The sequence below is a fragment of the Pseudonaja textilis genome, chromosome 2, assembly GCF_049901715.1.
Source record: "Pseudonaja textilis isolate UNSWEBS1 chromosome 2, rPseTex1.2, whole genome shotgun sequence".
In the NCBI taxonomy this organism is placed as follows: Eukaryota; Metazoa; Chordata; class Lepidosauria; order Squamata; family Elapidae; genus Pseudonaja; species Pseudonaja textilis.
In genome coordinates this window covers 1,406,803-1,433,284 of record NC_141991.1, presented here as the reverse complement: position 1 = coordinate 1,433,284, position 26,482 = coordinate 1,406,803, and the positions used below count along the sequence as shown (strand labels likewise).

Genomic DNA, 26,482 nt, shown 5'->3' with positions numbered 1-26,482 from the left:
ACGCCCACAGAACCAGTTAGTGGTCCCTGGGATTTAAAATTATGAGTTTGCTGGTCCCTGAGGTCCAAAAGGTTGGCGGACCGTTTTAGACTATATACCACCCGACAGTGCTTTATAGCCCTCTAAAGTTTACAGTGTCAGGATATTGTCCCCAATAATCTAGGCCCTCATTTTACTAACCTCAGAAGGATGGAAGGCTGAGTCAACCTCGAGTGCCGTCATGATCGAATTCCAGGCGGTGGGCAAAGTCAGCCAACATCACTGCACTTTAATCACTAGACTACCAAGACAGCTGTCATTACTGCCCCACCTTTTGTTATTTTTACAACTGTTCTACCAAGTCAGATAGGATGGACACGCTGCTAGACCCTTCCGTTAAATATTGACATCTGATAGGAGCTAGGAAGTGAGCCTTGTCCGTTGCACACCATACCTAATGAAACACTCTTCCCCGTGAAGTTTGGCAAGCCTTTATCCTCCTGGTCTTCTGGAAAATAAGAAAGCTCTAGCTGTTTCCTAAGGCCTGGGATAAGAAGAGTTGCCTTCACACAGGAAACATGATTTGGAACCAGGTGTTTGTTTATATTTATTAAATCTGTATGCTACTGATCCTAAGGTTAACTGAATATCTGTTTATTATATGTAGAAATAATTCAAGTTGGCAAAAATACCTAAAACAGATCATCCAACCCTACCCTACCCCTCATGTTTGATACTAAGACCTGTTTCACTAAAAAAAATCATGCAATAACTTATATGATAAATTGCTCAGCTGGCTTTCAAATGAGACAAACAAAATTCAGGATTCCTCTATACACTTCAAGTATTCCCACAAGAGCAATTTCTTGTCTGTGATAAGGAAGAAATTTTGTGCAAACTGCTGAACTATCTTCATCTGGAATCTGGATATTTGAGTGGTTACTCTCCAATGTGTAACCTTGCATGATTTATAAGGATAGACCTAGTACTGAAATCTTTCCCACAATCTGGACATTCATAGGGTTTCTCTCCTGTGTGACTCCTCCTGTGTATCACCAAATGGGAATTCCGAATGAAACTTTTCCCACATTCAAGACACTCATATGGTTTTTCTCCTGTGTGAATCCTCCGATGTCTCAGCAAATGGCAATTCTGACTGAAACTTTTCCTACAATCTGGACACTCATATGGCTTCTCGCCCGTATGAGTCCTCTGATGTTTCACCAGGTAGGAACTTTGACTGAAACTTTTCCCACAATCCAAACACTTGTATGGTTTCTCGTCCACATGTGTCCTCTGGTGAATCACCAATTTGGAATTGAGATCGAAACTTTTCTCACAATTAGGACATTTGTATGGTTTCTCTGTCATGTGAGTTCTCTGGTGTTTGACCAGACTGGAACTACACGGAAACCTTTTTCCACATTCAAGACACTCATATGGTTTCTCTCCTGTGTGAGTCCTCTGGTGTATCACCAGACTAGAATTCTGAGCGAAACCTTTCCCACAATTCAAACACTTATATGGTTTCTCTCCTGTGTGGGTGTTCTGGTGTCTCACCAGATGACCATTCTGAGAGAAACTTTTCCCACAATCTGGACACTCATATGGTTTCTCTCCTGTGTGAATCCTCTGGTGTTTGACCAGACTGGAACTATGCGGGAACCTTTTCCCACAATTCAAACACTTATATGGTTTCTCTCCTGTGTGAGTCCTCTGGTGTATCACCAGACTACAATTCCGAGCGAAACCTTTCCCACAATTCAAACACTTATATGGTTTCTCTCCTGTGTGGGTGTTCTGGTGTGTCACCAGATTACCATTCTGAGAGAAACTTTTCCCACAATCTGGACACTTATATGGTTTCTCTCCTGTGTGAGTCCTCTGGTGTATCACCAGACTACAATTCTGAGTGAAACCTTTCCCACAATTCAAACACATATATGGTTTCTCTCCTGTGTGGGTATTCTGGTGTATTACCAGAGTATCATTCTTAGAGAAACTTTTCCCACAATCTGGACACTCATACGGTTTCTCTCCTGTGTGAGTCCTCTGGTGTATCACCAGACTACAATTCCGAGCGAAACCTTTCCCACAATTCAAACACTTATATGGTTTCTCTCCTGAGTGGGTCCTCTGGTGTGTCACCAGATTACCATTCTGAGAGAAACTTTTTCCACAATCTGGACACTCATACGGTTTCTCTCCTGTGTGAGTCCTCTGGTGTATCACTAGACGGGAATTCCTACTGAATTTTTTCTCACAATCCGAACACTTGTATGTCTTGTCTCCTGTGTGAGTCCTCTGGTGTATCACCAGGCTGGCATTCTGAGTGAAACTTTTCTCACAATCTGGACATTCAAAGAGTTTCTCACCAGTGCGAGTCCTCTTGTGTCTCACCATTTTGGCTGTCCAAGGAACTTTTCCTTCCCACTGACTTCCAGTTATTTCCACTTTTTTGTTATTCTGATATCATTCCTCTTGACTTCTTAGGTAATGTTTGCTTCAGTTCCACATATTTTTTCCAGCTCAAAACTGTTCTTGTTATTCTCTCCCTTGTCTCTCATCTGCTGAGGAAAGAGAAGAGTTTTTAGACTTTCTGGAGTATTCCACCCCTCCCCCCAAACTTCCTTTTTGGCCAGATACGTACAGGACATCATCCGTATTACCCTCAAAACCTAGACCCTACTAGAAAATAAGCCCTAGCATGGTGTGCACCTATTATAAGCGCTATCCTAAAAGTAAGCCCCAGATAAGACCTTCAGCCATGAAGGTGGGCATTGGCATGGCCAACACAGGAAGCGGCTAGTGTGTGGGCTTAATTTAATGCTTTTCATTTACAAATAGGAAACCTTGTGACTATTTCTTCTTCTCCTGGGGTGGAGCACAGAGCGGGATGAAGAGGCAGCCTGTCCTGTGGAGCCCCAGCTGGCCTTGCCTAGTCTTCTCCACCAGGAAGGAGATCGCTGACTCCCAAGGGGGCCCGGTCCATCCTAACTGCAGCCTCAGCCCCCTTGGACCCTAACCCTACAGGCCCCATCCAGATGGGTGGCCAAGGATACTTTTGGGGCCGTGGGGCCTGCAGAGCCCTGATGTTGGTGGCGGTGGCAGCTAGAGCAGACCTTTCCTGGACTCACACGGCAGACAACCGGGTGCCTCCTGCCACTGCTCCCGATCCATCCACCGCCAGTTGTCATGGAAGTGGCCAGGATATCCTTGTTTGCTTTACTCCTACAGCGGGAAAGAGGCAAAAAAGCGACTTGAGGCTCCAAGGCTTTGTGGCCAGGACTGATTGTAAGACTGCTATATGCCAGGTGTTTCTGTATTTTGCTTAGCTTAGAAATCTCTCTTCAGTCAAAGTGAGTGAGACACGTACATGGCAGGGCCAAAAAAAAAAAAAAATGGGAGCTGGAAAAGAACCTGCCTGTATTTGGTAAACAAAACTCTTTCAGACATCTGGGGACATTAACAGGTGAAATGGTGCCCAAATCCTAGGCAAGATTGAAAGCATCCGTTCCGCCCATTGAACTTCCTCGCTTGCCAGGAAAACATGTCAATAACACCACAAGGAAAGGAGTGTTGGGTGAAGGGCGAGGGGGATTTGGCAGTTAGAAAATATGATTTTTAATCTCCCCAAACTCTCCAAACTCTCCCAAAATTCCCAACCGAAAATCGCAGCCAGCTGCTTTAAATCATTCAACATAAAGATAATAAGCAGCAGCCCACGTGGGTCAGCCTCGTTGCTTCCTCTTCTGCTTCCCCGCCGTGGAGGAACCCAAACGGCCCGACTTGCTCCCGGCTTCTCCTCCGACCTGCCCTCCACTCACCTCCCAGGAGCCGCTTCGGTCCTCCAAACAGCACAAGAAGCTCCGCCGACGCCATCAGCCTCCCGCGGGTGAGCCGCAAGAGGAAGTACCTCTGTCCTCCTTTCCTCCACTCTAGCAATCTAATGCTCTATCGTTACAATTGGTTCCAACTCGGTCTCTCTCCTTTCGGTATAATGTCGCTGCTCTAGCCGATTCTCTGCGTTCTGGGGGCTTCTTTGTACAGCGCCATCTAGCGACCAAAGGTTGAAAGTCATCCTCGTCCTTATCTCTGTCCTAATAAAGTGCCATTTTCCACTCTTAGCCATCACATCCATCACTTTTCTCCAGGACGATCTAGCCCCAGTCTGTCCTTTGGGGTGTCACAGGGACGTTCTCATTGTTACTGCAACTGAACCCGAAGCTTCTTTTGAGAGAACTAAACAAGGGAAAGCAAAGCATCCGTGGGGGGCGGGGTGGGGGGACACAATGTGCCAACGGGCAACAAGAAAGCCCAGTGTGGACACTATTCAGGCCAGTTCTTCGTCTTGGGGGGGCAGGATAACTCCCCAAAACTAACTTTGCAACTGAGGGAAGGTTGAAGAGGGAAGTTTGCTCAGCACTCTCTTAAGTCAAAGTGTGGGAGATACGTACATAGCAGGGCCTAGAAAAAGGGCAGCTGAAATAGAAGCTGCCCGTATTTGGTAAACAAAACTCTTTTAGAAATCTGGGGACATTAACAGGTGAAATGGTGCCCAAATCCTATGTAAGATTGAAAGCATTTGTTTTATCCATGAAACTCCTCGCTTGCCAGGAAAACAACATGTCAATAACATCACAAGGAATGAAGTATTGCATAAAGGGCAAGAAAGATAGGCTGTTGCCATAATGGCCACAAATCTGTTTATCTGCGTTTACAATGCCATAGTAATTTTTGAAGGCTCAGGGAACAAATGGTAAGCGAGGATGGCCTATACAACTGAACTTCACAAAGGATCCTCTGCTACCAATCTGTATGATTATATGACTGCTACCATTTCTATAGAATAAAACAGAATTTCTATCATCCTCATTAGCTATTTTTTATAAAGTGCTCAGTTAACCACAGATCAACATGGCTAATACACTGACGGAATCCAATAGGAAAAAGCCATGCTTGTTAGCTGAACATGAGGTTCCCATCTTCAAGAAAGGGGAGAAAAACAGACACAGGAAACTACAGACCAATCAGTCTAACATCAGTACCTGGGAAGATCCTGGAAAAGATAATAAAAAGCAGATCTGCGAACAACTGGAAGCAAATAAAGTTATAATTCATAGCCAGCACGGGTTTGTTAAATACAAATCATGCCAAACCAATCTTATTTCATCCTTTGATAAAGTGACTATAAATTAGTAGACCAGCAAAATGCTGTGGACATAATATACTTAGATTTCAGTAAGGTACTTGACAAAGTAGATCACAACCTACTTCTTGGTAAGCTAGAAAAAGGTGGAAAGGTCATCACCACCACCAGATGGATTTGTAGCTGGCTGACAAACTGCACTCAAGGAGTAGTCCTTAATGGTACTACATCCACATAGAGAGGAGTAAGCAGTGGGGTACCACAAGGCTCAGTCTTAGGCCTGGTATTCAATATCTTTATAAATAACTTAGATGAGGGAATAGAAGAAGAATTCATCAAATTTGTAGATGATACTAAACTGACAGGAATAGACAACATTCTAGAAGACAAACTTGGGATCCAAAAAGATCTTGACAAACTTGAACAATGTGACCTATCCAACAAAATGAATTTTAATGTAGAGAAAAGCAAAACCTCACATTTAGGCAAGAAAAAATCAAAGGTACAAGTACAGATTAGACAAGACCTGGTTCAAAAACAGTAACTGTGAGAGGGACCTTGGAATCCTAGTGGATGATCATTTCAATATGAGGCAGCAATGTGCAGCAACAGCAAAAAAAAAAAAAAAGGCTAATACAATCCCGAGTTGTATAAACAGAGGCACAGAATCAAGATCATGTGAAGTATTATTTCCACTTTACAAAACCCTAGTAAGACCACATCTGGAATACTGCAACCAATTTTGGTCACCGTACTACTGAAAAGATGTTGAGACTTTGGGGGGGGAAAGTTCAAATAAGAGCAACTAAGATGATCAAAGGCCTGGAGACGAAACCATATGAAGAACAGCTGCAGGTTTTGGGTCTGGCTAGTCTAAAGAAAAGAAGAATTAGGGGTGACATGGTAGCTGTATTCCAGTGTTTGAGAGGCTGCCACAAAAAGGAAGCGGTCAAATTATTCTCCAAAGCACCAGAGGGTAAGACAAGAAATAATGGCTGGAAACTAATCAAAGAGCAAAGCAACCCGGAAGGAAGGAGAAACTTCCTAACAGTGAGGACAGTTAACCAGTAGAACAGCTTTGCCTCCAGAGGTTGTAGGAGGCTCCATCGCTGGAGGTTTTTAAGAAGAGACTGGACAGCCATGTTATAGGTTCTCCTGCTTGAGCAGCCGGCTGGACTAAAAGACCTCCATGGTTGTTCTGTTCTGTTTCTATTTCTATTCTTTCCCATTTTATTCATGGAAGTAAAAGAAGGTAAAATCCCAGAAGAGGCCAGTGGCAGATCAGCCCCATAACGTTGCCAAGAAGAAGGAAAAACAGGTCCGTAAGATACCCAAGGAATTAATTTTAATTTGAAGGAGACTTTGTCAATCTTCCAACCAGCAGAAAATCGTGGGCATCGTGGGCATTTTAAGAACTGCAGCACCTGTGGAATGAAATCTTGGCCGAGAGAAGGAATATGTCAAAGCCTAGTTGTTGCTCTGCTTTTACACAGCGGAGGAAACCAGGCGACCCTAACTTGCTCCGGGCTTCTTTTCTGACCTGACCACGACTCACCTTCCAGCTGCTACTTGGACCATGGGAAAAGCCCAGACAGGCCCCCCCTCCATGCTTCCCATCGCCTACGAGTGAGCCGAAATAAAAGTTCCTCTCCCCCATCTCCTCTTTTCTCGTCTAAATCCTTTCTAGCAATATTCGCTTGTTTTAACTCTAACACACCCACACACCCGTTGCATGTCGGATCTCAGCTACCACGAACGAACGCAGCTATGAAGAGTGGAGGTTTTCCAGTGTGGTGTTAGAGCTCCATCTAGTGACAGAAATCTAAAACTGCGCTCATTTTGTCCCTTTCGGACGTTTTTAAGAATTTTTTTAATGAAGTGCCCTTTTCCACTGTTAAACGACCACATCCATAAGTTTTCTCCAGGACCATCTAGCCCCAGTTTGTCCTTTGGGGTCTTATGGAGTCACTGCAACTGAGCCTAGAGCTTCTTTTGCAAGAAGTAAGTCAAGGGAAAGCATCCTTGTGGGGGGAACGCAATGTGCCATCAGACAAGAAGAAAGCACACCTCCCTTGGGTATTCATGGAGAATATTTCAGGCAGTTCTTCATACTGAGGGTGCAGGATTATGCCCCAAAACTAACTTTTCAACTGTGGGAAGCCTGAAGAGTGAAGCTTGATCCTACTTAGTTTCACAAGATTACCAGCTGCATCAGCTTTAAACAATTGCCAACTTCATCCCATTAATAAAAGAATGAAATATGGGACAAATAGTTGAAATTCCCCCCACCTACATTGCTTTCAAACACATCTATATGGGAGATATTATTTTTTCCACTTGCATTCTTGCAGGGCCTAAACCTCATGAGGGCAGAATTTCTCTGAGGAAACAGTTTCCAGAGGAGTTAAGATTCCAGCACCAAATATTCCCAGGCAGCTTGTGAAAAACATTTGGAGGGTGCTAGTGAAAGGACATATTGACGTGAATCTATCTAACCTTTGCTCTTTGCTTCTGTTAAAGAAGTTGCTTGTGCTATTTTGCTAAGGATGGGAATCATGTGTTAGGAATTCATTCTGCAAGAGAATTGTATCCTTTTCTATCTGGTTTCTCCCCTCTGCAATTTGCTTCAGAGCTAGGTGCATCCTTGGAGATAGTTCCCAGGAACATCATGCTCCATAGATCGTGTGTGTGTGTGCCAAGAAGCACAAACACACAAGGACAAGGGGTACAGTGTAAAATAACAAAGCATGGACAGACCACGGACAAAGTACGCTCCATGGATAAGGAAGGGGAGGGCATTGCCCACATTGAAGAACGAACCTTTGTCTCTGATTGGGTAAACTTAGTTTCTGTCAGCATATAATGTATATAGTACTCTGAGCCACTCGCTGTGCTTGGCTATTCCTTACATGCATTTTGTCTGTGTGTTTTGGACATAGTATTTACCCAGAGTATTTGCTTTGACTAAAGAATTTTTTAAAAAAAGCTGTTATTTTTGCAAGCCTCATCTCCAGTCTCACTCTTTGGTACCTCCGTGGCTCAGGGAAACTTCTGGGACCTTACACTAGTTTGTAGAAAGCTGATCTAAAAAGTCCTGGGCTTTAATAGTTGCCTCTCAATTCCTCTACCAGGCCCAGATAGGAGCGGGCCTGGAGGCCACCCACTTGCCCATAGCTCTCACCTGCTGCCCTGGGATTCCTACCTCTTCCCACATCAGTGTCAACACAAGGTCCTCACTTAATGACCCATGGGGTGCTGGAATTGCAATGGCAAGTGGAACTGCCAGGATTGACCTCGCTAAGCATCGTGGTCACATGATGTCATTTTTTATAACCACATCGAATAGCAGTGGAAATTCTGGCACCAATTGCGGTCACAACCCGAGAACTACTATTTCTTTTCCAAGCTCAAGAAAGGGCTGGAAGGGTAATTTCCCCCCCTTCTGGACAGTTGAAACCTGACTGGATTTATACCTTCAACAGCAGTTTGTAAAGCATAATAAAATCACGAGAGGTTTTCCTAGCAGAGCAGCTCAAGGCATTGCTGCAGATTAAGATTTTTTTATAACTGCAGCTGAAGAAGGCAATGAAAGTTTGGCATTGTCAGCCTTCGAGATCTTCTACCTTTGCTTTGCATCTTTCGGCTGCCATAAGTAACGGGTGGGGTGAGGAGGGGGGGAAAGTATGGGAAGCGAGCTGGAGGTGGTACAAACTAGTATTGTATAAACTGAGGAGGGGGGAGAGTGCATTCTTGCTTAGGTTTCTATTTCTTGCTTAGCTTTCTCTTCTCTGCGCAGCTGCAAACCTTTATCAAAGTATGACAAGGTCAACGGACAGAAACTTCATCACTACCTGGAGATGTCCACGTGATGATATTCACAACTTTTAATTGGAAGAACCATTTGAACTATTTCCATCACTTTGTATATGTGATTTACGCACCCATTTCCTCAGATTCAGAATTCTCTTGTTGCTACCATTTTATTTCCAGTAAAAGATATCTTGTCTCTAATTAAGTCTTTAAGTATTTCTTTCTTGGATGTTGAATGGAGCACCAGCTGGCAAGCAGCCTGGGACTACAACTCACCCTCTGCTTTCAGCTCTGACGTTGCCACCCAGAGAAAGGGCAGGAGGAAAGACACCTGGGCCCTCCTCAGTCTGGGTTCAGGTCGGGGCACATCACCAAAATGGCATTGGTTGCAATTCTCATGGACTTTTGGAGAATTTGAGATAGACGGGGGGGCACAACTATTGTCTTTCCTGGATCTCTCATCGGATTTCAACACCATCGACATGCTATATTCTTCTGGACTTACCTACTACTTCAACCGTAAGGGGTATGCAAGATGTTTTCATGGATTCCCCACTTTCTGGGGTGCCATCAAGTCGTACGGATAGTTTTGTGAGTGATCGATACCATGAAAAATTTACCTGGCAGAGGAGTTCAAGGCGTTGCTGCAGATTAAGATCTTTTGTAAGTGCAGCTGAATTAGGCAATGAAAGGTTGGCAGCCTGGAAATTAAACTAACTCTCTGCTTGCAGCCTTGATTGTGTCACCCGAGAAAAGGCTGCACAGGAGAAAGACACCTGGGCCCTTTTCAGTCTGGATTCAGACAAGGGCACATCACTAAAATGGAATTGGTTGCAATTCTAATTGACTTTTGGGGGGTTTGAAATAGACAAGGTACATCTACTTTTGCCCTCATAAACCTTTCATCGGGTTTCAATTCTGAACTGGCTTTGGGGGTAGGAAATGGGAGGCATTTTATTGTGGTGGTGCTACTTCTGCCTTCATGGCTGGTTCCAGTGGGTATTGGTAAAAATTGTATTCTTGTAGGGCCTAAATCTCACTAGAAAACACAATTCCTCACCAGCCTTCCTGATTTCCAGAGGAGTTAAGATTCCAGCATTGACCCAGGCAGCTTGAGAAAAACATATGGAGGTGGATAGTTTGTTGAAAGCTAATCTAGAGTGTCCTGCGATGTAGTCACTGGCTCTCAATTCCTTTCCCAGACTCAGAAAGGAGCAGGCCTTGAAACCACCCATTTGGTTGCAACTCTCACCTGTTGGCCTACTTGCCTGGGACAATGGCAACTGGAACTTCCAGGATTGCCCTCACTAAAGCAATGTGGTAACCCGGTGTCACTTTTTATGACCGTTGTATAGCAATGGAAATCCTGGCACCAATTCCTGTCACAATGCAAGAAATACCCCCCCTTTTTTTTACAAGCTGATTTTTTTTTTACAAGGGGGCTGAGTCATTTCCCCCCTTCTGGACAGCTGGCATCCTGGCAGGCTTTATACCTCCAACAGCATTTGTTATCCGTAATAAAATCACGAGAGGTTTTCCTTAGCAGAGCAGCTCAAGGCTTTGCTGCAGATTCAGATCTTTTGTAAGTGCAGCTGAAGAGGGCAGTGAAAGGTTGTCAGCCTGGGACTTCAACTCGCCCTCTGCTTGCATGAAGGATGACTCTGCCACCCAGAGAAAGGGCTGTGCAGGAGCAAAGACACCTGGGCCCTTCTCAGTCTGGGTTCAGGCCGGGGCCCAACACCAAAATGCCATTGGTTGCAATTCTCATGGACTTTTGGAAGGCTTGGGATAGATGGGTCACAACTATTATGTCTTCCCGAGATCTCAACCCCATCGATTTGTTATCCTTCCGGACCGGCTTTGGGGACTGGAAATGGGAGGCAATTTATTGTGGTGGTTCTGTTTCTACTTTCAATTGGTGTGTGAAGAAGAGGAACCGAGTTCTGGCCCCTGAAATTGGGGTGCCCCGGGTCTCAAGGCATTTGCTGCTGCTTTTCAGCGTCTACATGAAACTGCTAGGGGAGGCCACCCATCCTATGATAACTGATTATGTACAGGTAGTCAGTCCTTGATTGACAACATTTCAATCAGTGACCATTTGAAGTTACAAGGGCATTGAAAAAGGTGACGTGGCCATTTTTCACCTCACGGCATGCCCAGTTGGTCATGTGATCAAACTTCAGAGAATAAGAAGTCATTAATGCCTCGCTCACCTCGTTTTGGCTTACTGCACTGGACCAATTGTAAATGGGAAATCGTGTGAAGTTACAACAGCACTGAAAAAATGACCATTTTTCTTGCAGCATCCCCGTTGTCCCATCATCAAAATTCAAAAACGTGGCAATTGGGTCTTTATTTCTGACAGTTGCAGCATCCTGGGGTCATGTCATCACTTTGGGGGACTGAGCTGGTGCACAACCTGGAGGTCCTCCGGGACTCGTGTTTTCTGCTTGAGAAGATCGTGACTGGGGGGAGGGGCTTTGCATAGATTTTCATCTGGTCTGCCAATTACGCCCTTTCCTGGACAAGGGAGCCCTTGCGCGGTGGGCCACTTATGCCCTAGATCCCCTAAGCCCTGGGATAAGAAGGGTAAATATATATATATTGTGTTCATATGGAAATGTGATAATTTGGAATTATTCTGTCTTTAAATAAGATGTCTTATTGGTTTTTTCAGAAAAAGATCTCTTATGTTATTATATCCTATGCTTTGTTTGTCTGTATATTGTTTTGTAAAATTAATAAAATTTGTTTTTTAAAAAAAAGGTTGCCTCAATGCAAGAAACTTGATTTGGAGCCAGGTTTTTGTTTATATTTATTAAATTTACATGCCGCAGATCCTGTGGTTAACTTCCCCAATTTGACTCCTTGCAAGGAGAAAGATTAACCGGTTTTGAGCAAGAAAGGCACCTGACATGAACAGAATTAGTAAAGGCAGGAAGCCTGGTTAAGTTCAAAATTGAACAAAAGTAAGAATCACCTTTTCGGGATTCCCAGGTCATCAAAATGCCATCAACTTCACTAGAAGTGACCTGTGTTTGCAGGGCAAGTACATTTTAAATGCATACTTTGCATTTTGCCACCTGCAACATACGGAGTTTATTGGTTTCTGTAATAAGGTTTTATTGCTGTAAACTAAGTGAAGTCACATGAGTTGGGTTGCTCTATACATTTTGTTACTGAGTAAAAATACATACATACTTATATCCCTTTTTTTTATATGTAGAAATAACTCAAGGTGGCAAATATAATACAGATTATCCTATCTGATCTTTCTATCCCTCATGTTTGATGCTAAGATGTTTCACTAAAAGAACCTTCTTTCTCTAAAAAAACCCACCTTCTTTCTAGCATATTCCTGCAGGTGCAGGGTTTGCTTTTCGTATCACTGAATGCCATTTTGTACGGTCAGCTGCATCTTCAGGACACAGGCCCAAGGTTTGCACATCTTTGTTGATGGTGTCGTGCCATCTCTGTTTTGGATGCCCACGAGGTTGCCAGCCATTGACCTCTAGTTGGTAGGAAGTCTTGGCCATGGTGGATGGTGCTGGTCCCTGTCCACACCAGCAGGGTCGGCCTTCTCTCATCTTCTCTATAATTGCTGCCACACCAAAATGCTGTCGAATAGTGTCATTTGTACTGTGGTTAAGGAGTTGCCCGATATCTAACGGAGCATTTGGCGTTTCCATGCCATGGAGATAGCCTTTGGTCCCAGTTTTTGCTACCCAGCATTCAGTGCCATGCAGTGCTACAGGGCATATTTTCACTGAAAAGAATCATGCAAGAAATTAAATGGCAAATTGCTCAGCTGGGTTACAAACGAGAGATAAGAAACAAAATTCCAGATTCCTCTACAGACATCAAATTTTGCCTCAAGTGCAATTTCTTGTGTGGGGTAAGGGAGGAATTTTGTCCAAAACAATGTTTGTCCGCAACCTGGGTAGTTGAATGGTTACTCCCCTATGTGCAACCTTACGTGATTTATAAGGCTAGACCTAGTACTGAAATCTTTCCCACAATCTGGACATTCATAGGGTTTCTCTCCTGTGTGAGTCCTCCAGTGTATTACCAAATGGGAATTCCGACTGAAACTTTTCCCACATTCAAGACACTTATATGGTTTTTCTCCTGTGTGAGTCCTCTGATGTTTCACCAGGTTGGAATTATCCTGGAAACTTTTCCCACAATCTGAACATTCATATGGTTTCTCTCCCGTGTGAGTCCTCCGATGTCTCACCAGATTGGAATTCTGACTGAAACTTTTCCCACAATCTGGACACTTATATGGTTTCTCTCCCGTATGAGTCCTCTGGTGAATCACCAGGCTGGAATTCTGACTAAAACTTTTCTCACAATCTCGACACTCATATGGTTTTTCTCCTATATGAGTCCTCTGGTGAATCACTAGCTTGGAATTCTGACTAAAATGTTTCCCATTACCCGGACAATTATATAGTTTCTCTCCTGTGTGAGTCCTCTTGTGTACCACCAGGCTAGACCTGTGAGTGAAACCCTTCCCACAATCACACTTGTAGGGTTTCTCTCCTGTGTGAGTCCTCTTGTGCACCACCAGGCTAGAATTGTGAGCGAAACCTTTCCCGCAATCACAACACGTATATGATTTTTCTCCTATATGAGTCTTCTGATGTTTCACCAGGTTGGAATTATCCTGGAAACCTTTCCCACAATCTGAACACTCGTATGGTTTCTCTCCTGTGTGAGTCCTCCGATGTTTCACGAGATTAGAATTCTGACTGAAACTTTTCCCACAATCTGGACACTTATATGGTTTCTCTCCCGTATGAGTCCTCTGGTGAATCACCAGGCTGGAATTCTGACTGAAACTTTTATCACAATCCAGACACTCATATGGTTTTTCTCCTTTGTGAGTCCTCTGATGTTTCACCAGATTGGAATTATCCTGGAAACTTTTCCCACAATCTGAACACTCATATGGTTTCTCTCCTGTATGAGTCCTCCGATGTCTCACCAGATTGGAATTCTGACTGAAACCTTTCCCACAATCTGGACATTTATATGGTTTTTCTCCCGTATGAGTCCTCTGGTGAATCACCAGGCTGGAATTCTGATTGAAACTTTTCTCACAATCTGAACACTCATATGGCTTGCCTCCTGTGTAAGTCATCTGGTGTATCACTAGCTTGGAATTCTGATTAAAATGTATCCCATTATCCGGACACTTATACAGTATTTCTCCCATATGAGTCCTCTGGTGAATCACCAGGCTGGAATTCTGACTGAAACTTTTCTCACAATCCGGACACTCATATGGTTTCTCTCCTGTGTGAGTCCTCTGGTGTATCACTAGCTTGGAATTCTGACTAAAATTTCTCCCACAATCACAACACTTGTATGGTTTCTCTCCTGTGTGAGTCCTCTTGTGTACCACCAGGCTAGAATTGTGAGTGAAACCCTTCCCACAATCGCAACACTTATATGGTTTCTCTCCTGTGTGAGTTCTCTGATGATCCACCAGGGTGGAATTCTGACAGAAACCTTTCCCACAAACTGGACATTCATACGGTTTTTGTCCTGTGTGAATCCTCTGATGTGCCACCAGATTGGAATTCTGACTGAAACTTTTCCCACAATCTTGACACTCATATGGTTTTTCTCCCGTGTGAGTCCTTTTATGTATCACCAGGTCAGAATTCTGCGTGAAGCTTTTTCCACAATCCAGACATTCATATGGTTTCTCTCCTGTGTGAATCCTCTTGTGTATCACCAGGTCAGAATTCCGTGTGAAACTTTTCCCACACTCTGGACATTCATATGGTTTCTCTCCCGTGTGAGTCCTTTTGTGTATCACCAGTTCAGAATTCCGTGCAAAGCTTTTCCCACAATCCGGACATTCATATGGTTTCTTCTTAGTGCGAGTCCTCTTGTGTCTTACCAGATTGGTCTGCATGCTAAATCCTTTATCACATTGGGAGTACTGATAGAGCTTGTCTTTAGTATTGGTCCTTCCAAGAATCATGAGGAAGATTTTTTGAGTAAATCTCTTGCCGCGCTTGCAATATTTGTATGGGTTTTCATCAGCTAAGATCTGCAATCTGTGTTTTTCCCACAATAGGCAGTCTGTGTGGTTTTTCACACACTGATATTCATGAACTCTTCAGGAAGCCAAAAATATTTCTGATCTATTACTTGGAGGTTCTTTTATTCAAGTCATTCTTTCCTTTGTCAAAGATTTTCATTAATACCTGTCCATTTTGGCTATCCAAGGAACCTTTTCTTTTCACTGACTTTCAATTGTTTCCACTTTTTTGTTTTTCTGATATTATCCCCCTTGACTTCTTAGATAATGTTTGCTTCAGTTGCACATACTCTACTTTTTCCAGCTCAAAACTTTGTTCTTGTTATTCTTTCCCTTGTCTTTCATCTGCTGAGGAAGGAGAAGAGGTTTTACACTTTCTGGAGGAAATGGAAAAAAATCTTGATTGAAGGCTTGGTTTGCATTTTAAGGCTGCTTCTCATTCTCTGTTGTCCAGAGTGCTCTTCTTGGCATCCTCTTCGTCTGTAAGAGTCATATTAATGGGTTAATTTCATTATTATTTAAAAATTTGCTGTAGGACATGTGAAAGCAACAAAAAAACCCAATCCTCACATATTACCATAAAGGAAGAAATATCAAAGTTGTAGTTTCAGCTCTAACATTAACTATGATTCATTTGGCATGTAGACGACTACCAAGTTCAAGAAGATCCAAGTTCAAATATCAACTCAATCACAAAATTATTATTGTTTTTGCTTGGGTCAATCACACATACATGTATGCCTACATTTTTTTAAAAAAAAAAAAACCACCTCATTTATGTATAAAATCTATCTGCATTTCAGTATGAAAAATGTCCTAGAAGTGCATTCAATTTTTTTTGATCTACATTTAGAAATGTGGAGACGCTAACAGACGAAACGGTGCCCAAATCCTATGCACGATTAAAACCATCCATTTTACCCAGGAGATTCCTCACTTGCCCGGAAAACAACATGACAATAATATGTCAAGGAATCAAGAGACTGAGAGAGATGGGCAGGTATTAAATATAAAAAAATAAAGATTTTTTAAAAAATCTCCTACGTGCCATTTTCAGAGTAGAGCTGGAAGGGTCTTTTTGTGGGTCTTCTACCCCATCCCCTTACTCAAGCAAGAGACCCTGTTACCATTTCAGAGGCTGTCCCCTCTCTTTCTAAAAACCTCCAGCCATGGGCCCCCCAGAAGATCTGAAGGCAAAGCTGTTCCACTGCTTAACTGACCTCACTGCTAGGAAGTTTCTCCTGAATTCCAGGTTGCTTCTCTCTCCTTGATTAGTTTCCAACTTTTGTTTCTTGTCTGGCACTTTGGAGAACAATTTGACCCCCTCTTCTTTGGGGCAGACCCTCAAATACTGGAATACTGATGGGTTTCCATCCATTGTTTCGTGTCCTGCCATGTGGTGCTTTGGGAATAAACTGACCCCCTTCTTTTTGTGGCAGCCCTTCAAATACCGAACTACTACTACTACTATCATGTCCCCACTAGTCCCTCTTTTCTCTAGACTGAGCCAAACCCAAATCCTACAACCGCTGTTCATATGTTTTACTCCCCAGGCCAGGGGTCTTCAAACCTGACAGCTTTAAGACTTGTGGACTTCAACTCCCAGAATTCCCCCTCCAGTCACGTTAGCTCAGGAATTCTGGGAGTGGAAGTCCACAAGTCTTAACCTTGCCAAGTTTGAAGACCCACTGGCCCCAGGCCTTTCAATTTGGGTCTCTGCCATTTCCCAGCAGAAAATTACAGGCAGCAGATTTAAATCATGCACAGCATTGAACGTAATAACATTCGTGGAGGGAAAGAACGTGGCGGCAGCAGCAACAGCAACCCACAACTTTCAGCCTTGTTGCTTCTCTGCTTTTACCGCGTGGAGGAAACCAAAGAGCTCCTGGCTTCTCTTCCTACCTGCCCTAAAACTTACCTTCCAGCTGTTGCTGCTGCTACTGCTGCTTCCGCCCTGGGAAGAGTACGACAGTCGTACTCCAGGCCTCCATCCTCCCCTGGGTGAGCCAGAAGAGGAAGTGTCTCTACTCTTCTCCTCAACATCCTTTCTAGCAATACTCGATGGTTTTAAACTCCTTTCGCTTCAGCTGCGCCCCATTCCCTTGGATGTCGCAACTCAGCCAAGGCGTTCTGGGCACTGGTGTTGTGTTACAGCACCACCTAGTGACATGAACCTGAAAATACGCTCATTCTGTCTCTTATCAGGAGACAGAATTCCTCCCCCCTCCCCTTAAATCAGGGGTCCCCAACCACCGGTCCCCGGACCGGTACCGGACCGTGGATCATTTTTTACAGGGCCGCAAAGCTTGGGCGCCGCCATCTTGTTTCGACGGCGCTTCCAGGTTTTTGGTTGCTTCCGGGTTTTTGGTTGGAAAGTGGCGTTTGGGTACTCGCGCCTTAGTTTCGTCCAAGGGGGGGTGCGGCTTTGAACGAAGAGCCGTCCCGATGGCGGTGGAGTCTCGCGTTACTCAGGTACCGGTCCGTGGAAAAATAAATAATCGTGAAACCGGTCCCTGGTTCAAGAAAGGCTGGGGACCACTGCCCATGAATGGTCACTGAATGGTTGGCAGTTTGGGACTACAACTCACCTTCTGTTTGCAGCTCTGACTTTGCCACCCGGACAGGACTGTGCAGGAGGGAAAACACCTGAGCTTTCCTCAGTCTGGGTTCAGGCTGGGGCACATCACCTGTTGGAAGAAAAATCCATGTGGTTCACGTCCAAGCTGGGAATAAAATAAAATGGAGGCTGATTGGAAAGAAAGTTTGACGATGAACGCGACCAATAGCAGAACTGGGACAGCTGACAAAAGGGAGTTGAGAGTGGGCGGGTTTTTATACATTCTTTGGGCTTTGTATTTCAGCTTCCTGTTCCTGTGCAAAAACTTGTCCTTTAATACGCTATTGGCTGTCGTCAGATTTCTATGGGATCATGGCTGGCTCTATAGGCAAAAGGGAAAATGCAAATCCTTAGTACTTATCTGAGCTAATCCTGTCAACTTTTGGTTTGCCTAACTGCTTATTTGGAGTTTCCTGTCTGACCCAGTCTTTCTGTATGGATTACCAAAACTGCATTTCTAAAAGCTGGCTTCTTCCATTTCTATGTTAACGATGGCATGTAAAGAAAATTTATACAAATGTTTTATAGGCGGCATTTGCCACCTGTGAGATTAGCAAAGATGTATGAAAACTTACCTGCTAAATGTTGGAAATGTAATCAGATACCAGGTTCATATTATCATATGTGGTGGACATGCTCAAAGGGCAAAAAAAAATATTGGACTAAAATACATACTTGGTTAGAAAAAATGATAAAGCAACGCATAAGATTTGAAACCAGAAATATTTTTGTTGGGTATACTACCAGAACAGCACAATTAAAAAGAAAACATACTTAATTTTACATGTATTAACGGCGGCAAGAATTGTGTTTGCACAACAATGGAAAAACAAAGAGATTCCAACAGATGAAAGTATTATTTTTTAAAAATGTGCTGAGATGGATAAATTAAAACTTAAAAGTAAAGAAAAAGAAGAAACAGAATAATTTTTAACATGGGACTTGTTTCACTAAGGGTTAACTAATAGAACAGAGGTTAGAACCTAAAAAGACCCCAAAAGATCAGAATTTTTTTGCCACTGAAAATTTTATAAGATGGACAAACTAACTGTATTACTATTTTGTGATTAATACTGATATGTCTATTATGATTACTATTATGATTAATGTTGTATCTCTACTTAAAACTGACTGTGCCCAGACAAGACGCTGTTCAGATATGGAATTTTATATTTGTATTAAAAATGTGTCATATATATATATATATATATATATACGATACACACACACACACGATATAAAAATGTCCATTTCTCCTTTGGGGAAATATATTTTGTCTCTTTTAATATTCCACAAATATTTCATTCCTGGAGCAGGCAGGGGAAGGGGTTGTTTGCTGACTTCCTACACACCAAAACGCCATTGGTCCCAATTCTCATAGACTTTTGGAGGGTTTGAGATAGACGGGGTAAAATCATTGTGTACCTCATAGACCCTCCCCCGCCAATCCGGTTTCAATACCATCGACCAGGATATCTGTCAGCTGGTGCTCCGTTCTAAATCCAGGAAAGAAATACTTAGACTCTTGTAATTAGAGGAAAGATGTCTTTTACTGGAAGTCAGTGGTAGCAACAAGAAAATTCTGAATCTGGGTAATTAGGCACGCACATCACATATATCAAGGAAGTGAAATGTTCCCACCCCCAACAGTTCAAACGGTTCTTCCAGTTAAAAGTTGTGGATCATGCGGATATCTCCAGGTGGTGATGATTAGTTGACCTTGGCTTACTCAGATAAAGGTTTGCAGTTGCACAGAGAAGAGAAAGCTAAGCAGGAATGAGAAACCCTCCCCAGTTTATACAATATTAGTTAGCAACATTCGCAGCTTACATCCCATACATTTCCCCCTTCCACCCCCCGTTACTCATGGCAGCCAGAAAGAAGGAAAGGAAAGGAGGAAGATCTTGAAGAGGACCAGCTTTCGGGACTGGAAATGGGAGGCATTTTATTACTGTAGTTCTACAGATACAGATAATCAGAGTTGGAAGGGACCTTGTAGTTCATCTAGTCCAACCCCCAACCCGAGCAGGAGACCCTATACCCTACTCCTGCCTCCATGGCCGGTTCCAATGTGGGTAGAAGTGGCCAAGTCTTGACCCTGATATTTGAGATGCCCCAGGGCCCAAGCCTATTGCTGATGCTTTTTAACATCCACAGGATTTTTGCTAGGGAGGCCATCCATACTATGCAACCCAATTATGTGGATGTAGTCCGGGAGATATATAACACGATCAAAATTCAGAAACGAGGCAATCGAGTCTTTGTTTGTGACAGTTACAGGGTGTCCTGGGGGTCATGCGATCATCTTTGGGGACTGAGCTTTTGCACAATCTGGCAGTCCTCCTGGACTCACGGCTCCTGCTTGAGGGGATCTTGACTGGGGGAGGGGCTTTGCACAGATTCATCTGGTGCACCGGTTGCGCCCTTCCCTGGACCAGGAAGGGCTTGCATAGTGGGTCATTCTTGCCTTGGTCACCTCCTGTTTGGATTACTACCCTGGGCCATCCGGAAACTTTTAACGGATCCAGAACGCAGCGGCACGCACCGTAATGGCAGTTCCTAGATTGCACGCGTTAACATCTTTGTGGCATGAGCTGCGCTGGATTCCTTTCTTTCAGGCGCAATTCTACATGCGGATCATCACCTTTAAAGCTATTTCTTTATTATAGCAAAATAGCATTTAGACTATATGCCACCCCACAGTGCTTTATATCACTCTCGGTCTAGAGTGTCAGCGTATTGTCCCCAACAATCTGGATCCTGGTTTTACTGACCTCAGGAGGACGGAAGGCTGACACAACCTCGAGCGCCGCCATCAGGATCGAATTTCAGGCAGTGGGCAGTCAGCCAGCATCAATATCTAGACCACCAAGACAGCTGTCATTGCTGCCCCATCTTTCGTTCTTTTTACATCTGTTCTACCAAGTCAGACAGGATGGACACGCTGCTAGACCCTTCCCTTAAATATTGCCATCAGATAGGAGCTAAGAAGTGTTCTTTTCCATTGTAAACCCTGAGCTATGAAACACTTCCCTCGTGGAAGTATGGCAAGTGTTTATCCTCCTGGTCTTCTGTAGAGCAAGGAGGTTCTAATTGTTCTCCTAAAGACTGGGATAAGAAGAGCTGCTTCATTTGGAACCTGGTCTTTGTTTACATTTGTTACATTTATATGCTGCTAATCCTGCGGTTAACTTCTCCAATTTGACTCCTAGCAAGGAGAACTATAACCCGTTTTGAGCAAGAAAGGCACCTGACATGAGCACAGTTAGTAAGGCCAGAAGGCCAGGTTAAGTTCTAAATTGAACAAAAGCAAGAATCGCCTTTTTGAGATTCCCAGATTATAAAAATTCCACCAACCTGGCTAGAAGGGCCGTGTATTTGCAGGATTACATTTTAAATGTGGAGGCTTTGCATTTTGCCATTGGCAATACATGGGGTTAAGGTATTAAGGTTTTATTGCTGTAAACTGTATGGAGTTAGGCTGCCATACACATTTTTTTACTGAATAAAAATGCATATATACCTACATACTGAACAAAAAGACATAATGATGGATATGTGTCTTTATATCTCCCTTTATTATATGTAGAAATAAGTCAAGGTGGCAGACATTCTTAATACAGATTCTATTCTATTCCTGTTCTATCCTTGTTTCATTTAAAAGAATCATGCAAGAAATTAAATGTTAAACTGCTCAGCTGGGTTTCAAACAGAGACAAATAACAAAATTCAAGATTCCTCTATACACATCAAATTTTGCCTCAAGTGCAATTTCTTATGATAAGGGAGGAATTTTGTGCAAAACAATCTTTGACTGCAAAGATTGGGTATTTGAATGGTTGTAAGTTTAAATGCTATTGCTATATGTAGGAAGCACATCACAATAGTAACTTTAACTTCTGTGACATCAACTTGGAAACTCTGCACCAAGTGGAAGATCAAACAGGTTCCTGACTAATTTAGCAGACAATTGTGTCTCCAAAAATGTAGACAAGGAAACTATGGGATTAGTCACACTGGACTTAATTCTCACTAACAGAGATGCAATAATAGAAAGTACAGAAACCTTGGTGTGTGTGTGTGTGTGTGTGTGTGTGTGTGTGTGTGTGTGTGTGAGAGAGAGAGAGAGAGGGAGAGAGAGAGATCATGCAATATTGGAATTCAACATTATACAAGTGCAATCAATAGAACAAAGTCAATAGAACAAAGTTAAGACTCTAAGAGAGATAATTTCAATAAACTTAAAGCTTGGGAAGGATTCCATGGATGAGAATCCTCAAGGGGAAAACAATCCACAAAGCTTGGGAAATTTTGAAAAGTGAAATTATAAAAGCCCAGTCTAACACAATACCAATGAAGAAGAAAAATAACAGGTCTCAAAAGAAACCAGCACGAAGAACTCTCTGATAAATTGAAAGATAAAAAAGACAAGTATAAAAAATGGTAATAGAGGCACATAACTGAGGCAAAATATCAGCAAATAGCTGGGCCTGCAAAGATGAAAATGAACTAAGGCTTAGCTCAAAATGAACTAAGGCTTGCGACAAAGTTCAAAAATAACAAAAAACAAAAAAGCTGCTTTCAACCTATAAAAAAACAAGAAAAAAGTCAAGGAAACGATTGGCTCATTACTGGGAGAAAGTGGCAAGAAGGTGACAACCAACAGGGAGAAAGCTAAACAACAGCTTAACTCTTTTTTTGCATCCATCTTTACACAAAAGGAAAAAAACAGTCCAAACTATCAAAAACAGTATCATAAAAAACAGATCAGGAAGAACAGTTAAAATAAACAAGAAAATGGTAAGTGAACACCTGACCACCCCAGACATCTTCAAATCACCAGGACCAGATGGATTACACCCCAAGGTTCTGTGGGAAGTGGCAGATGTGATCTCAGAACTACTGAACTATATCTTTCAAAGATCCTGGAGCATTAGGGAACTACCAGAGGATTGGAAAAGTGCTGATGTAGTTCCCATCTTCAACAAAAGAAAAAAAAAATAGATCCAGGAAACTACAGACCTATCAGCCTGCTCTCAATACCTGGGAAGATTCTGGAAAAGATAAGCAACAAATCAACAAAGACCTAGAGGCAAACAAAGTTATAATCAAAAGCCAATATGGGTTTGTCAAAAATAGATCATGCCAGAAATATCTTATTGCATTCTTGACAAAATTAGTGGACCAGAGGAGTGCTGCGAATATAATTTACGTGGAATACCTTACTGATACCTTCAGTAAGGCATTTGATAAAGTAGACCACAACCTATTACTTGATAAGATAGAAGAATGTGGGTTGGAGAGCACAGCCACCAGATGGATTCATAACTGGCTGACCAAATGCACTCAACGTGTAGTCCTCAATGGAACTGCATCTACATGGAGGAAAGTATTCAATGGAGTACCCCAAAGCTCTGTTTTACGCCCAGTACGCTTTAACATCATCACTGATTTGGATGAGGGGATAGGGAACCCATCAAATTTGCAGATGACACCAAGCTAGCAGAAATAGCCAACACTCCAGAAGATAGGCTTAAGATACAGAAGGATCTTGATAGGCTTGAAAACTGGTCGCTATTTAACAAAAATGAAATTCAATGGTGAAAAAAGTAAGGTTTTACCTTTAGGCAAGAAAAGCCTAATACACAGATATAGTATAGCTCAAGGTTCTTCTGACCTGGGGACTGGACAAGCGAAGCCCCATTTGCAGGATGTAGGCAGCACACAAAACCATGCCCCCCCCCCTCCAGTCTGCAGAAAAATCTTTCTCTACAGAACCAGTCCCTGGTGTCCAAAAGGTTGGGGGTACCATGGTATAGGTGGTACCTGGCTCAGTAGTAGTAGTAACTATAAGAGGGAGTCACTCTTGGAATCCTAGTGGACACAATCACTTAAATATGAGCCAGCAGTGTGCTGCAGCTACCCAAAAAGCCGATGCAGTTCTAGGCTGCATTAATAGAGGTATAGAATCAAGATCATGTGAAGTTTTAATACCACTTTATAAGGCCTTGGTAAGGCCACACCTGAGATCCTGCATCCAGTTTTGGTCACCATGATGTAAAAAAGATGTCGAGACTAACCATTTCCCTGAAGTGGTGTAGGGTTTCCTGCTTAAGCAGGGGGTTGGACTAGAAGACCTCCAAAGTCCCTTCCAACTCTGTTCTTCTCTTATTCAAAACACAGACACAGAGAAATACACCCCCCATGAATTTCTATAGGTAGACAATCTGTGTGTGCTTCAAGTGAGCAAAATGTCCCAGAAGTGCATTCGCTCCAATTCCTTGATCTAATTTCAGAAAGGCGGGGCCACTAACAGATGAAATCGGGATTAAATCCTATTGAAAAATTTAAAACATCCGTTTTGCCGTTGAAACCCCTCGCAGGAAAGCAGCTGTCAATTAGGGAGGGAAAGAATAGGCTGCAGCAGCCCACATGTTTCAGCCTTCTCCCTTCCCTGCTTCCCCGCCGTGGAGGAACCCAAACGGCCCGACTTGCTCCCGGCTTCTCCTCCGACCTGCCCTCCACTCACCTCCCAGGGGCCGCTTCGGTCCTCCAAGCGGCACAAGAGGCTCCGCCGACGCCATTATCCTCCCGTGGGTGACCCGGAAGAGGAAGTTTCCCTGCCCTTCGCCTCTGCATCCTCTCTAGCAATCCACTACTCTATCTGTCTAACGGAGCTTTTCAATCACCCGGGTCATGGTTTGTCCCAAAGGTGATTTTTTTTTCAGGAGGGAACTGGACTTTCTTGGTTTTTTTCTTTAAAGACGTTTCGCTTCTCATCCGAGAAGCTTCTTCAGTTCTGGCCAGATGGTGGAGTATGGAAGGATTTATACTCGGTCATTCATCGTTTGGGAAGATTAACACTCTACCGCAGGGGTCTTCAAACTTGGCAACTTTAAGACTGGTGGACTTCAACTCCCAGAATTCCTTCTCCAGTCATGTTAGGTCAGGAATTCTGGGAGTTGAAGTCCACCAGTCTTAAAGCGGCCAAGTTCGGAGACCTCTGCTCTATCGTTTCCTCTCGGTCCAGCCCAGCTTCTCCCGCTTTCCTAGAGCAGATGCGCCGAAGCTGTACCATATACCTGCTTCCTTAGGCGCGAGTGTTGCTTCTTTGTAGAGCGCCACCTAGCGCCATAAGGCTGAAGAACGGGTTCGTTCTACTTTTCTGCTACTTCAACCCTAGGGGGGTTTTGCAAGATGTTTTCACAGATTCCCTGCTTTCTGATGTGTCATCGAGTCGTATGGAAAACTTTTGTGAGCGATCGATTTGAGAAGTTTACCTGGCAGAGGAGTTTAATGCGTTGCTGCAGATTAAGATCTTTTGTAAATGCAGCTGAAGAGGGCCATGAAAGGTTGGCAGCCTGGAAATTAAACTAACCCTCTGCTTGCAGCCCTGATTGTGCCACCGGAGAAAAGGCTGCGCAGGAGAAAGACACCTGGGCCCTTTTCAGTCTGGATTCAGACAAGGGCACATCACTAAAATGGAATTGGTTGCAATTCTAATGGACTTTTGGAGGGTTTGAAATAGACAAGGTACATCTACTTTTGCCCTCATAAATCTTTCATCAGGTTTCCATTCTGAACTGCCTTTGGGGATAGGAAATGGGAGGCGTTTTATTGTGGTGGTGCTACTTCTGCCTTCATGGCTGGTTCCAGTGGGTATTGGTAAAAATTGTATTCTTGCAGGGCCTAAAACTCACTAGAAAGCAGAATTCCTGACCAGCCTCCCTGATTTCCAGAAGAGTTAAGGTTCCAGCATTGAATATACCCAGGCAGCTTGCGAAAAACACATGGAGGTGGATAGTTTGTTGAAAGCGTACTGCAGCGGTAGTCCTTGGCTCTCAATTCCTTTCCCAGACTCAGAAAGGAGCAGGCCTTGACACCACCCACTTGGTTGCTTTCGTGGTGTGGAGACAACAACTTGGTCTCCAACACCAATAAGACCAAGGAGCTTATAGTGGATGATAGAAGGAACAGAACAGACATCCAGCCCTTGCTTATCAATGGAGACCGAGTGGAGCAAGTTTGAAGTTTCTGGGTGTTACCCTAAAAGAGGACCTGACCTGGGGTGCCCACATTGCAGCCCTGGTCAAAAGGGCCCAGCAGAGTTTATACTACCTGAGGCTTCTTAGAAAACAACAACTGAATGAGAAACTGCTGGTGACCTTCTACCACTGCACCAGAGAGAGCATTTTAACATACTGCACCTCTGTATGGTTTGCCAATTGCACAGTGGCAGATAGGAAAGCACTCCAAAGGGTTAACATCATTGCCCAGAGGATCATTGGCTGCCCTCTCCCCTCTTTGGAAGAGCTTTCTAGCTCCTGCTGCCTTAAGAAAGTTCAAAACATTCTCAAAGATCCATCTCATCCTGGGAACCCTTTTTTGAACTATTACCATCTGGCAGAAGGTACAGATAATAAAAAAAACAAGGACAAATAGGCTGAAGAACAGCTTCTATCCCAGAGCAGTAGCTTTTGAATTCTGCTGTACAGTGCAGTGTTGGTGTGGAGTCGGGGGGCTTGGGGGTGTGGGGTGGAGTTCCAGTTCAATGTGTGAAGGGTGAAGGATGTGTGTTTGTGTTTATTTTCATGGTCATGGTCATGATGTGCACTGAAGATTGTGGTGGTCTCTCATGAAAAGAAGACACTTCGCAAAGTTGTCTTGGGATGAGAGCACAGAGAGAACTCCGAAACCCTCTTTTATTAGAAGCAATCTTTGTTAACATAGCAGTTTTGTTAATGTCCTATCACAAATGCATTACATCACACAACATGCACTGATCATTCGCATAAAGCATACAAGGCTGCAGAGTTTAAGTTTGCTACAGTTCTGGTTAAGAAATGGCAACAATTTGTCTTTGCTCTTG

The 26,482-nt window shown here is 43.4% G+C and overlaps 5 protein-coding genes across 18 annotated transcripts in view; 4 read left to right on the top strand and 1 right to left on the bottom strand.

The window, feature by feature from the left end:
* The window catches only part of LOC113453925 (uncharacterized), a 125,128-nt gene that overhangs the window by 9,345 nt on the left and 89,301 nt on the right, over nucleotides 1-26,482 (top strand). The window lies entirely within an intron of this gene.
* The window catches only part of LOC113451462 (uncharacterized), a 106,587-nt gene that overhangs the window by 9,360 nt on the left and 70,745 nt on the right, over nucleotides 1-26,482 (top strand). The gene's annotated exons all lie outside the window — the stretch shown is intronic.
* Nucleotides 1-26,482, top strand: part of LOC113451459 (uncharacterized) — a 126,837-nt gene that overhangs the window by 53,479 nt on the left and 46,876 nt on the right. The gene's annotated exons all lie outside the window — the stretch shown is intronic.
* Nucleotides 1-26,482, top strand: part of LOC113451460 (uncharacterized) — a 56,045-nt gene that overhangs the window by 9,347 nt on the left and 20,216 nt on the right. The gene's annotated exons all lie outside the window — the stretch shown is intronic.
* Nucleotides 569-24,269, bottom strand: LOC113451457 (uncharacterized). Of its 12 annotated transcripts, XM_087928051.1 has the most exons (5): nucleotides 24,143-24,269; nucleotides 17,585-17,683; nucleotides 12,941-15,476; nucleotides 4,349-4,361; nucleotides 569-2,299 (listed from the first exon to the last, which is right to left on the bottom strand). In XM_087928051.1, exons 3-5 carry the CDS (start codon nucleotides 14,934-14,936, stop codon nucleotides 919-921), a joined length of 3,390 nt encoding a protein of 1,129 aa, XP_087784177.1. In that variant the 5' UTR covers nucleotides 14,937-15,476; nucleotides 17,585-17,683; nucleotides 24,143-24,269; the 3' UTR covers nucleotides 569-918. The 12 variants fall into 12 exon arrangements, with proteins under 12 accessions (XP_087784177.1, XP_087784168.1, XP_087784171.1 ...); XM_087928042.1 differs by lacking the exons at nucleotides 4,349-4,361; nucleotides 12,941-15,476; nucleotides 17,585-17,683; nucleotides 24,143-24,269 and adding exons at nucleotides 3,807-4,035; nucleotides 6,684-6,894 and having other exon boundaries at nucleotides 569-2,546; XM_087928045.1 differs by lacking the exons at nucleotides 12,941-15,476; nucleotides 17,585-17,683; nucleotides 24,143-24,269 and adding an exon at nucleotides 3,102-3,210 and having other exon boundaries at nucleotides 569-2,546; nucleotides 3,807-6,670.

What these genes read in the sequence shown, in the direction of transcription:
- LOC113451457 (XM_087928051.1), bottom strand. Translation starts at nt 14,936, where the DNA reads ATGATTCTTGGAAGGACCAATACTAAAGACAAGCTCTATCAGTACTCC.